The sequence below is a fragment of the Uloborus diversus genome, unplaced genomic scaffold (assembly GCF_026930045.1).
Source record: "Uloborus diversus isolate 005 unplaced genomic scaffold, Udiv.v.3.1 scaffold_667, whole genome shotgun sequence".
NCBI lineage: Eukaryota > Metazoa > Arthropoda > Arachnida > Araneae > Uloboridae > Uloborus > Uloborus diversus.
The window spans coordinates 31200-43509 of record NW_026558865.1 but is presented as its reverse complement, the minus strand read 5'-3'; the positions used below and the strand labels follow the sequence as shown (position 1 = coordinate 43509).

Below are 12310 nucleotides of genomic sequence, written 5' to 3'. Positions count from 1 at the left end.
ATTATTAATTAATTTATTCTTCTGAATTCGCTGGAAAAGCAGCAGCAATATCTGTCATCCAAATGTATATACCCACAGAATATTTCAGGTTAAGATGGTTTGCAAACTACTTGACATTTTCTTTTGTATTGATACTAAGCCCTTTACAATGAGTGAGAGATAGCAGGTAGGTGTCATACTGGCCTGCCAGCAATTAGAAGAAAACATACGCCCTTCTCCGACTGGTTTTTAGTACAGAAAAGATTTATGCTTGGTTGTACAAGCCTGGATTTGCATCAAAGAAAGGAAGAATGGTTTGGACGGCCAAAAGAGTTTTCTGGAAACAATATGGTTACTTTTACTTCTCACATCCTTTCTACAGCAAATTGAAAGCCTACTGGGGAGTAATAGGGTATTGGAATGTTCATTCTTATCTTGAGGTAACTAAAAAAGATCATCTTCATTCGGCATTTGATGCTTGCACCTTTCTGACGCTGACTTTTATTTAAATTTCAATCCTGTTTAAATTTTAATACGTGAGATAGTACATTTGTGAACTACATCACGACCTTTTGAAAATCATGTCAAAAAGAACGAATGCTAATTTACTTGTATGTTGGATAAATAACTATTTTTAAAGACCTCGGTTATATTGCGTTTTTTCTTTGTCCCTCGAAAAGGGTGATATAACGAGTGGTTACTATATTAAAACCATTTTACCTTAATTAGTTTTAACTGAAGAATAATACTTTGTCTCTGTAATTTCAATTCCATATTAATTTTTTATTTTCAGCATTACTTAAAGGAAACACATAATGCATTGAAAATAAGCCTACTCTTTAACACAATAAACTAATAGTTTGAATTATATTTCATGGTTTGTTTGCATAGTATGCTCTCACATATACACTAGAACTGGCTATGATGACCTTAAAAATGGTTGAAATGGGGGACGACTATTTGCAGAACCGTTAGCACCTTATAATGAGAGTATTTGCTCTCTGGGCATTTATTTATGATTGAATAATGTTTATGATTTTTTTTGCATACAATCAGTTATGATTATAACAATTATTTAATGTTTAAAACCACTAGTATAGTGAGAAAAAGTGTTGCTTTTACAAATACTGTTGACTCCCGCTACAACGTGATTCGACTTACGCAAAATGGCTATAATGTAAATTTTTCACGAGTGACGAATTTTCGAGTTTAAGCAAATTCCTCGCTTGCAACTTGAAAATACTTGGAAAGAAAAAGTGGTGCTAAATGTCGATTTCATTATCGGCTACTAAATATTGGTTTCATGAATGTGCTTCCATACTTTTAGTATCACTGACTGCGAAAGCTCCCAGACCACACTGGTCTAAACAGCACTCTGTTAGTGTGTAAAAGTAACTGCTTCACACTTTTCATTAATTTTTTTAAGTTCAAAATCTGAAATATGATGAAATATTATGGCACCTAAGCATGCTGTTTCATTTGAAGTTGGTGAATATGGAAAGAAAACGAGAAGGTTTGTGACAATTTAAGAAAAGGTAAACATTCTTGATATGCTTGAACAACTAAAAGGTGCATCGAAGGTTATCACAAAAATTAGGTATCAGTGAATCTTCCATACCTACAATTAAAAGTCAATCAAAGGTAATTTTAAAAGTTCAGAACTTCGTTTTAATATGAAGCTTGCAGGGTAGTTTTAAGCAAAATGCAAACAATATGAAATTGGAAGCTGCTCTCATGTTGTTGATTAAAGAAACCCTGGAAGAAAAGTGTTACCATCGACGTAAACTTTAAAAAAGTAAATTCAAAACAACTGAATTTAAAAATATATTAGGATGACAATCTGATTACTCAGCGTAAATCATCATCTTCAATTTTTAAGTTTAATTTAGCTATTGTATTTACTGTACATTACTGTTATAGTGTAGCGCTTTATTATTACTACATACTGTACATACCGTACTGCTTTATTTTATGTCTCTCCCCCCCCCCCCCCCCATTGATAATTGATTTTATGCATCGTAACAGTACTTTATGTCGAATAATGCAGCTTTTTAAAAAATACATCAAAAATTCGGCTCTTTATGTAAGAAACGGTGTAATATATAGATAATAATTGAAAAAATTGTTTGAGAGTTGTTTAAAATTGTGTAAAATAATTGGGTATGTTAATAAAAAATTCGTATACCCACCCTTTTTCACAATGTGAAATTTTGGCTTACACAAGGGGTCTTGAAACGCATCCCTCGCGTAAGTTGAGATTCGACTGTAACTGAATTTTTTTCACCCAAGTCACAGAAAAAAATTAAATCCTTTATAATGTATAATGTGCATCAAATTGAATGTAATAAATATTTTAGAACATGTACTTGAATTAAATAAAATAATTTAAACTAACAGCAATAGAGTTTTTCACCACTGATGCTGCTAATTGCTATTACAAGGGTAGCCATCTTCGCTTCTTGAACCCCCTCAAATCCCTTCTCTCCCCAAAGAACAAGGATCTATCCCTGAAAGAGACTACTAATCCTCCTATCACTTCATGTAAATTATTGTTATGATTCATAAAGTTATAATAATTACAAAAACCTATTCGACATTTTTATCTATATGTTTATTTTTGCATAACTGAAGCTCCAAAGAATAAGCATCTTATTTTTATAAATTTCCTTGAAATTTTGGTTTTTGACCTTTTGCCACCTTCAAGAATCAGCTTCCCAACGACGTAGTTCTACCTGTGGTAGAAATGACCTTGATGGGAATTGTTCTAGGCCTTGAGAAATAACAGCGATTCAAATGGAAAGATTGCCAAAGAATTTTTTTATTTTTACTTTAGTAGCATGAGCATATGTAGATTAATAATGAAATATGTTATCAGTTGCAAGTTATTTAAGAACAGGAATACCTTGTACTGTCTGACCATCGATTACATGGAAAGACTAATATCCGGTTTATAGGGGGAAATGGACTATTATATGGGCATATATTAGTTTATAGGGGTGCTAGTTGGTTTGTTATAAATGTGTACTTTTGCCTCTCTATTATTTAGCCCTAGTTTTGTCAAAATGAAAATTTGCTCTCAGCAACATTTTTTTAAATCTAAAGTATATTCGATTTATATTCTCACGGCAAAAATTAATTGATTTATTTATTCACAACAAAGTTTTGAGCTTACCGTTTTGTTTTACGTTCCTGAACGAAATGAAAATATTTTCTTTTCTTTTTGTTGTTTCCATGGTAACTATTTTTGTTTTCCCTTATTTTATTTTAGAGAATGCAATAAATGAATGAGACACTAGTGACATTATAAAACGCATGCATCAAAATTCCATCGTTATTTTCCTTTCTACCCTGCTAGATTCATTCAGATGGAATAGTCTTTACTTGGCAGATTGCCAAATTACATACAATCCGTGCTCAAACAGTACTGTATTTGTTTTTAATGAGGCCATTAATTTTTGCAATTGGTGCAGAGATTTTCATTAACTTCAAAATTGATTTAGTTGAGATTCTTTTATTCAATTTCATTAATTAAAAGTGTCTTGTTTGAAAATTTTGTTTCAATTTTTCATAATTTCACAGTGTCAGTTATGCAATATTGCTCTACAAGCATTTTATTTATTTATTTTCAGAAAACGATCTCAGCGTCTTGAAGAGCAACAATATGAGATTGACAAGCAACTGAGGATTTTAATGGAGAAACCAGGTTATTATAGCACCAGTTTTTACTTAATTTGTTTGAATAATATAGTTTAATTAGGAATGTTTTACGAAATTCATTTTTTGAAAATAAATGTTTACTTTTTGAAATTTATTTTTTCATAAGTGGGGAAATGAAATGTAATAAACCTATTCACAATCAGAAATGAGTGACATTCATATTTTTGGGCAAAAAGTTTTTTTTTTTTTAATTGGGTTATTAGATTTTTGTAACGGATTAGTTACAGACTAGTGAAAATATAGGGGTTTTAATACTATTGATAGAAAAGGAGTTCATTATTATTCAAAATTAGAGTAAGACCACCATTAGATCTAACTGGAAGAATAGTATAATCTGAGTTTGTTATTACATATAAAATCTGTTGCTAAATTATAAGCTCTTTATTAGGTATCAAAACTATATTAGTTAGCAGAATACATTTATTCAAGACCAGTAAGCGGCTCTATTATAACAGCGTCAATAATATTACCTGCCTACTATGTGCCTTGACTGTAACTTGATTTAATCAGTAGTTACTTATGAAATTTTCTTCAATCAAAATTTCTAAATTTATGGACAATTTGGGAAATGTAGTTTTACAGTGTGTTTAACCCATAACAGGGGACATGCCATCTCACAGACCGCTCAAAAGTTCATCCCACCACCCCTATTTCATTTTCAGTCCAATTGAATGGTTTTTTCCTCCAATAGGTTTTTGTTTTGTGACCTTGAACACCTTCCTTGCTTATCAGTATCTTCTGGAACATGCATTTGGTTTAAATTTCATTGCATTCTTTAGAAGCGGTCTGTGAGTCCCCCTTCAGTGTTACAATTTTCGGCAGTAGTAGGCATGGCTCTTAATGTTACAACTGCGGATATAGGTTAATTTATTTTATTGCGTTATGTGTAAGAGATGCAAAATATTCTAGATGAAGTTGAGATTTGCTTGAAATCTTCACAAAAGTTACGCAATGACGTTCTAGGGACTGATTTATTCCTGAAAAAATGGCTCAAAATACTAATAGTTAAAAAGCTATTCAGTAAGTTACCGCCCTATAGCCAGGGCTAAGGCAGAAATACATTAAATACACCGCCAGCTCCGTCAATTGTAGCCGAGGATTGCAGTTTCGTGCTTATTAGCAGTGCTAATTCTGTATTAGCTACCAGTCTTGGCTTCCTTAAGAGGTTTTCCACCTCCAGCTCAGTCACTTTCCTATGCCGGGCTGCTGAGTGCTAATAAGCACGAAACTGCAGTCCTCGGCTGGAATTGGCGGAGCTGGCGGTGTATTTCATGTAGTTAAAGGACTGTCAAAATTTTCCCGTAACGTGATATAATCAATTTTCTGGTACTAAAATGTTTTGCATATATTAAACAATTAAAACAAAATTGTTAATTGATAATAGATTCATTTGTATTACAAGTAGTAAATTATTTACTGCAGCATATGATTTTTCTCAAAATCTTACGGCTCTTGTTAAATTTTTTCAAAAAAGATATATTTCTATTCAAAATTTTAAAAAAAAAAATTCATGCTAATGTAAGTGCAAAGAATATTTAAAGGAAATTACAGGAATGTATCTTAATTACACGATATTTAAAAAATTTGAAAGTAGAGCAGTCTCTGAGTCCTCATGTCCTCTTTTATATCCTACTTTTTCACCTCCCCTGTTACAGGTTAAGTGTATGTACTATTTAAAGGACAGAAAAATTACATATTGGAAATTGATGCAGAAAAATTCTCATAAGAGCTTTTGCTCTTATAAGCAATGTATATTATAAAAAAACGTAACTGTATTTTAGAAAAAAATTAAAGCTTTTTTAAATGTTGCATAACTTTTCATATACAGTCGAACCTTCATTTATCGAACTTCCACATAGCAATATTTTCTATATATCGAAAATTTCTATGTTTATTACATAGAAAAATTGCTTCTATACATCGAAAAAATCTCTATATCGAAAATTTTTTCGAGACATTCGTAGATTTTTATTCTACTTCAGACTGTTTATCTCACAAAAAATGAAGGTTAGGGGAGAATATTACGTTCACTAAAGGTTGCTACAATATTTAGAAGGAATCTGGGGTTGAAGGTTCACACCCCTAGATAGGTCGTTGTTCCGTTCTGGAGTTCTTAAATTCCCTCAAGTTTATTTCAAATCTAAGTTGTAACCAGTAACACTGTAAAATCAATTTCAAGTTATCCCTTTTGTCTGTTGATTGTCATTCCTAGTCTTTTTAGCTTCAGTAAAAATCATTCAAGTTAAGTAGATTGATTTTTTACTTTTCTCTCGATTTCATTGTCAAAATGAAACGCCCCTAATGTTGCAGATGAAGTTAATTGCCGAAGAATTAAGATGTATGATTGCGCAAAAAAGTAATTTCTGTAAATTTTTTAATTATCAACTTTTATTTAATTCGATGCTCGTATAAATTAAAGATTGGGCTTTATACACAAAAATTAGCTTTAATTTTAGTATTTTAGGAGATTTGTACGATAAAGTAAGATTGTTTCTATATATCGAAATTCCCATTTATCGAATTTTTTTCCGGCAATTTGCTACTTCGATATATGGAGATCCGACTGTATATACATATTTTTTTTTTACATTTTTATTCTTCAACCAGATTTTACAAATTATTTAGGTCTTTTTAAAACCAAAATCATGAAGCCCTTTAACTTGTAAGACTGGTTAGATGAAATATTTTTGCTGAAGTTCAGCTATTGAAATTTTACAGTTGGTTATTTAATGTTACATCTATGTGTTTCAGATTCCGAGAAAACTGCGGAAGATCGACTAAGAGAAGAAGAATTAACGATGGAGCTTATTGATATCGTAGATCAGCGAAACTCAATTATTGATAGTATAGAAATGGATAGGAGAAGGTTTGGTTGATAATTTACTAGATTAATTTTTCGATAAAAATATTTCCTATGTATTTTTTCAAGAAGTTAATTTTAAATTTTTTTTAAATAATACTATGCAAATAGGATAACTAGAATGCTTGATTTACAAAATTATAGTGCTTGTTTAGTGTGTGGTACAAAATGTAAGTTTAAATGAACATATTTACTGATATATATTTTATTTTTAGTTTTTTTATACTTACATTACTTTTTACATTTACTTATTACACATATATGCTAATGTACATATATTTTGTTTACGTAAATACATGCTTCCTAAATATTTATTTAAAAAAACGTTCAGTAACATATTTGTTCTTTTAAAAGATAATTTTGAAGAGATTCAAAATGTTTAGTGCTGTTAAAATAAATTTGTTGAGAATATTTGTTTGATATATTTTAATTTTTATTTTTATACATTTCATGTGCAGAGAAATTGAAGAAGATGTTAGTGTGCAAGTACAGCTTGAAATTAAAAATGGTATTGATTTTAAATTATATAGCTTGCAATTTTTACTAATTCATCTCTAATCATTTTATATTCTGTAGTTAATTAACTATTGCTGTCAAAAAAGCATGAATGTTTGTGTGTGCAATTTTTTCTTTTACTTTTTTTTTTTTTACTATTTCATCCTTTTGAGAGAAAAAATACTAATTTTAGTTCCAATTCTCATCCTCTAATGATCGTAATTTGTTATGAATTTTGATTTGTATTATTATTATTATTTTCATTTAATTAGTTCATTGTTGATCTATTAATTTTTAGACTTTTAATTAATTAAATTTATGTCTGAACAGTAAGTTTAGGCTAAATTTTAAATTTTTTCTGTTCTTCAGTAGTTGAGTACTTTCATTCTTATTTGTAGATATATTTCAAAAATTTTGTAGATATATTTCAAAAGTGTTAAAAATTGCCATACATTTAAGGTAGATTCTTTCTATTAAGTTGAACACATTATTGACACATTTTTTGCATTTTGGTGCTTAAAAAGAAATAATATTATACATTAGTTTCATTATTTCTATTTAAATTTATTTCGTACATGCCAACATTTCCAAAAAAAAAAAAAAAAGAAGAAAAACTTGATTACAAAGGAATTACTACGATTAGTTTTTTCAATTTTTGGCTTTCAGGTGGCTAATTGATGTTTATTGTTTTTCTTATGATTGATGAAATCCTCCCCCCCCCCCCCCCCACACCCGTATGCCTGCCAGGCAGATGAAATTTTTGAAATTAATTTAAGTATAAAATTTTTTATACAAATGTTGAGTTTGTTTTTATAAATTTATTCACCAAAAAAGATGAAGCTTGAAAAGTCTTCTTTTAATTCTAATGAGTAGAACTTCTGTTTCAGAAAAAAATGGTCGAACCTCGTTAAACCTCTCTCGGAAAAACCACCACCCTTTCAGTTGGCCAAAAGAGGTGGTGGAAAAAACGTTCTATATAGGAATGCTGTACAAATTCCCTTCTTAAGGGATCACAGTACCTTTCAAACATTTTTTTTTAAATTTAAGTAAGTTTTATATTTCTTTGAAACCATAACATGTATACTTATTTCTTAACCAATAATTTATTTTAAAAATTTAGAAATATTGTCTACTTTTTAAAAAATTTAAAAAATTGAAGAAAATTTCAATTTTTTGAAAAAGGTTTTTTTTATTTTTGCACTAATTTAAAAAAATTTCTCTGCTAAACGATTACTATAATCATCTCTAAAAATCTGTGCAGTCATTTGCTTATGAGTTTATTAGAAAATTTTCTGTGATTGATTATGTAAAAAATCAAAGTTCTTTTTTTTTTTTTAATGGTTTTTAAAGGTTTAACATGCTCTAAACATTTGAGTAATTTATAAAATGCTTATCCAATGCACAGTTTTGTCAAGTATGTTATCCCAATTGCAAAAAGTATTACTTTAAAGCTGTATCTTTAATAGAAAAAAATCCTTAAGGATTCTAATGACATGAAAACACAAAAAAAAAACATCATCGAGAAAAAGCAATTTAAAGTTTTTCTTTTGCATAAGAACACATAGAGAGCATGGCCTAAAACCACTCATAACTTTTTAAATATTTGAACTAAAGCAATAAAACTTTTTCCCTGTGTTCAGAATAGGTTTTAGTTTTGAAATAAGCAATAAAAATATTTTTGATCGTTTCATCATTTTTGAGGTACTGTAACCCCTTAAACCATCAGCCGCCACTTTTACACAGGAACTGCATACTCGATAGGATAATATTACTCTTTAAACAGCCATCTTGAAAGACCATGCCAAACAATTCAAACTTAGAGATAAGCCATTTAGAATAGTGAATGCCCATGACAAGGCACAAAAGGAAATCATGAAATGTTACATGCATATGCAACTAAGCCCCATTCAAATTCACTTATATTAGCCACTAGGTACACCAGGTAAAAATGTTCAGCTTTCTTATCTCTTATTCTGTTTAATCCACCCCTGCAGCACAAAGTCCCCAAGTTTCCAACATTTCCATGAATTTTTAAGTTGATCTTATCAGCCCTCCCACCCCTTTCAACCTTTTCAATTTGACATTTCGCTAGGAATCAGCTATGAAAGAATTCATTCTTTACCGTTTTTGTGTTCCGATTGAGGAAAAGGGGGGGGGGGGGGTTTGAGGCTTAACCTGTAATTGATGTGTGCAGGCTTCAACAAATGACAGTTCGTATCATAATTCTGCAACATCGTCTGCTCTTGCCTCGTTCTGCAAAAAATGTCGAAAGCAATCTGAAACAGGCACAAAAAAAAAAATCTAATTTGGGTGTTTCAGAATAAAGTAAATCCGCAAGTCATCAATTTGTAGCTAATAATTTTGAAACTTCTAGTGGGAAAAAGTAGCCAAAGAACAAACCGTCAGTGACAGATAAACCAATTGCTGTTTTTTTTTTTAATTCATTTGAAACAAAGAATGTATGCTTTCAAATGTATTTTCATGAAAATATGCATTTGTACAGGATCAGGGAAAACTCATTGAACCGCCACCCTCAACTTCTGCCAGTTTTCTGTTCGTCACTTAGGTTGTCGGTTTAACGAGGTTTGACTGTAGTTAATTTGAAAGTACAGTGCAGAACCTTTTATCCGGGAACCATAAAACCGGGAAACCAAAAAACTGGCAACCTATTGCCGATTTTTCCCGCCATTTTTAAATATTCCCCAATTTTTGAATTTTTGAAAAACTAAGCAGTTTTTTGAAATACCTAAAAGAATATTGAGCGGTTTCTTAGTAAATACCATATTACCCATCTATAATTCTGGAAAATATTTACAAAAACGAACTTCAGAGGGTTATCCTTAACACGGGGCAACATTTCCGAAATATTTTCATGAATTAAAAAGTAATTTTCGTGTTTTATTCCAACTGAATGCTAAAGAAATTAATATTTTCATTCTAATGCAATATTTTATTGAATAATCTCTAATTAAAGCCGTTTGGAGCATAAGTGATGTCGGAAAAGCGCGGGAAACACTGAAAACCAGATTTGCGAATTTTTTGTATAGTTGATGGTGGAATATAGAAATCGTTAAACGCAAGACTCATAAATCAAATTTCTATTGGTATGAACTTAATGCAAAAGCAATAGTTATCAATAACTACCGTAATCGCAAATACCAAACCTTTACAAAGAAATTTTTTTTTTAAAGTGTGTCAAGAAAACAAATTTTTTTCATATACTATAGTAGAAAAATTGCACATTTATGTTCAAAAACTTGTTGCTTGCCCTTCCCTTTTTTTTCTTTTGTTTTAAAACATGGAAAAGGGGGGGGGGGGTTCCCCCTTTTCAAAGTAAATGTGAGGGTCTCTCAGGTCTTATGGATAACTTTCAATAATAAACATTTCTGAACCGTTTTCTTCTTATTTTAATATGTATTACTATTTATTATAGTAATTTAAGTTTCATAAACAAACGGCCAATAGCGCTTTTTAGCGATCCAGAAAACTGGGAAATTCAGATATCCGGGACAGCGATGGTCCCGAACTCTCCGGATAATTGCTTCTCTACTGTATCATCTTAGTAAAAAGTGCTGTAAGCCTAGCTCAATACCTCTTTTAAATTTTACTGGCATTATAATTATTATATTGAATTGAACTTGTTTTTATGTTATTGAATGTAAATATATATGTGTGTGTGTGAAAATGTGCAAATGTATGCTTTCATTATTCTCATGCACCATTTTTCTTTTAACAAACTCTAGTGTCATCTGGGATAACTTTTGGATCATTTTTGATTTTAGATTTGTTTGGTATTTTACTTTTTATTTTTTATTTATGCTTATTAAGTTATTTTCAGAACTTAACATTTCTTTGCACTAACTCATTTTAACACTTAACATTATAACCATTTGCTAATTTTGTTTGCTTTTGCTGGTTTTGCTTTTGGTTTTCTTTGGTTGTTGGGTTTAGTTTGCCTTTATCAGGTGATACATTACTTTCCTAACAGGTGACTTACCAATTACAGCCGAAATTAAAGAGAAAAGTGGGAAAAAGAAAAAAGTTAAAGTAAAAAAAGAAAAGAAGAAAAATCAAGAAAATGGTTCCAGTGAGTCTTCTAAAAAAGGAACTCTTAAGAAGAAGATCTTTAGTAAAAAACAAGCATCCTAGTTTTTCCAATGATTAATTTTCCTAGAGTCAATGCACACAATTTTAAACTTTTGTTTTCCTTTTTCTTAAAAAAAAAAATTGGCTTACAAAACTTTTTCGTCTGATATTTATTTTATTAGATTGAATTATTCCTCAGGAATAAGCTAAGGTTATAGATTGGAAACTGTCAGCTTCCAAAAGATTTATATGAAATAAATGTGTCTGTGCTTTGTTTTAAAGCCCTTCATATTACTTAATTACCATATACAATTGGATTGTGGAAATGTTTTTTCCATTACATTTTCAAAGTGATATTTGATCATTGGGTTGGCTTTCATGATTCAAGTGTATAAGATTAGATTACAGAGAATGATGAAATGTTTCAAATGAATCACATTGTTTTTCTGAAAAAAAAATTTGTCAAAATTTTTTCCTTAAATAAAAAAAAAAACCTGCCTATTTATTTACAGGAAATGTTAGCACTTCTTATTATTTATTTTTATTTTACTTACAGTAGTACTGCTGAAAACATTTCTAAACTGCTCTTATTTTTAATAGTAATTTAAAATAGTCAATTAGATATGTATTGTTTTTTAAGCTATTTTTTATAAACTCCTAATCTTTGAAAAATTATCAAAAAACTATGAGTAATGAAACTAAAATTCGCACAAAAACGAACATTTTAGATTTGTTTCGTTATATTTGTGTCTGTGTGTTTGCTTTATTTTTAATTTTTGTTGTTACTGTTTTACATAAATAATGTGCCTTAATATGAAACAAAGCTAAAATTTTCATTTTCATAACCCTTAAAACTTACATTGATATAAACTTGATATTTCTCGTTTTGCTGCAAATCAAGTAAAATCAGTAAGGTCTTTTAATTTTGTATATGCGCATTTCTGTCTGTAGCAAGCTGTGCTACTTTTAATTATTCCTTGAAAAATTCATGTATATTTTTTATCTATGTTATCATTATTATTCATTAAGTTAATTAATTCTGTTATAGTATATGTGTCTAATGAAATTTCTTGATTATTTTCATTGGTAATGTAAAAATAAATTTCTATAAAAAAATAATTCTTTAATTTGTGATTTTTCAAAACATTCCTGAATTTAATTCACAATTAAATT

The 12310-nt window shown here is 29.8% G+C and overlaps 1 protein-coding gene across 2 annotated transcripts in view; it reads left to right on the top strand.

Moving 5' to 3' along the window:
- LOC129233731 (MICAL-like protein 1) overlaps positions 1-11592 on the top strand; it is a 31912-nt gene extending 20320 nt beyond the window's left edge. Inside the window, exons 9-12 of one of the 2 annotated variants that reach the window (XM_054867709.1) lie at positions 3609-3682; positions 6448-6562; positions 7015-7064; positions 11058-11592. In XM_054867709.1, the coding sequence (XP_054723684.1) occupies positions 3609-3682; positions 6448-6562; positions 7015-7064; positions 11058-11200 (382 nt within the window). In that variant the 3' untranslated portion in view covers positions 11201-11592. Of the gene's footprint in view, positions 1-3608; positions 3683-6447; positions 6563-7014; positions 7065-11039 lie in introns of both variants that reach the window. The other variant, XM_054867708.1, reaches the window with a different exon arrangement.
- The last annotated feature ends 718 nt before the right edge of the window (positions 11593-12310 follow it).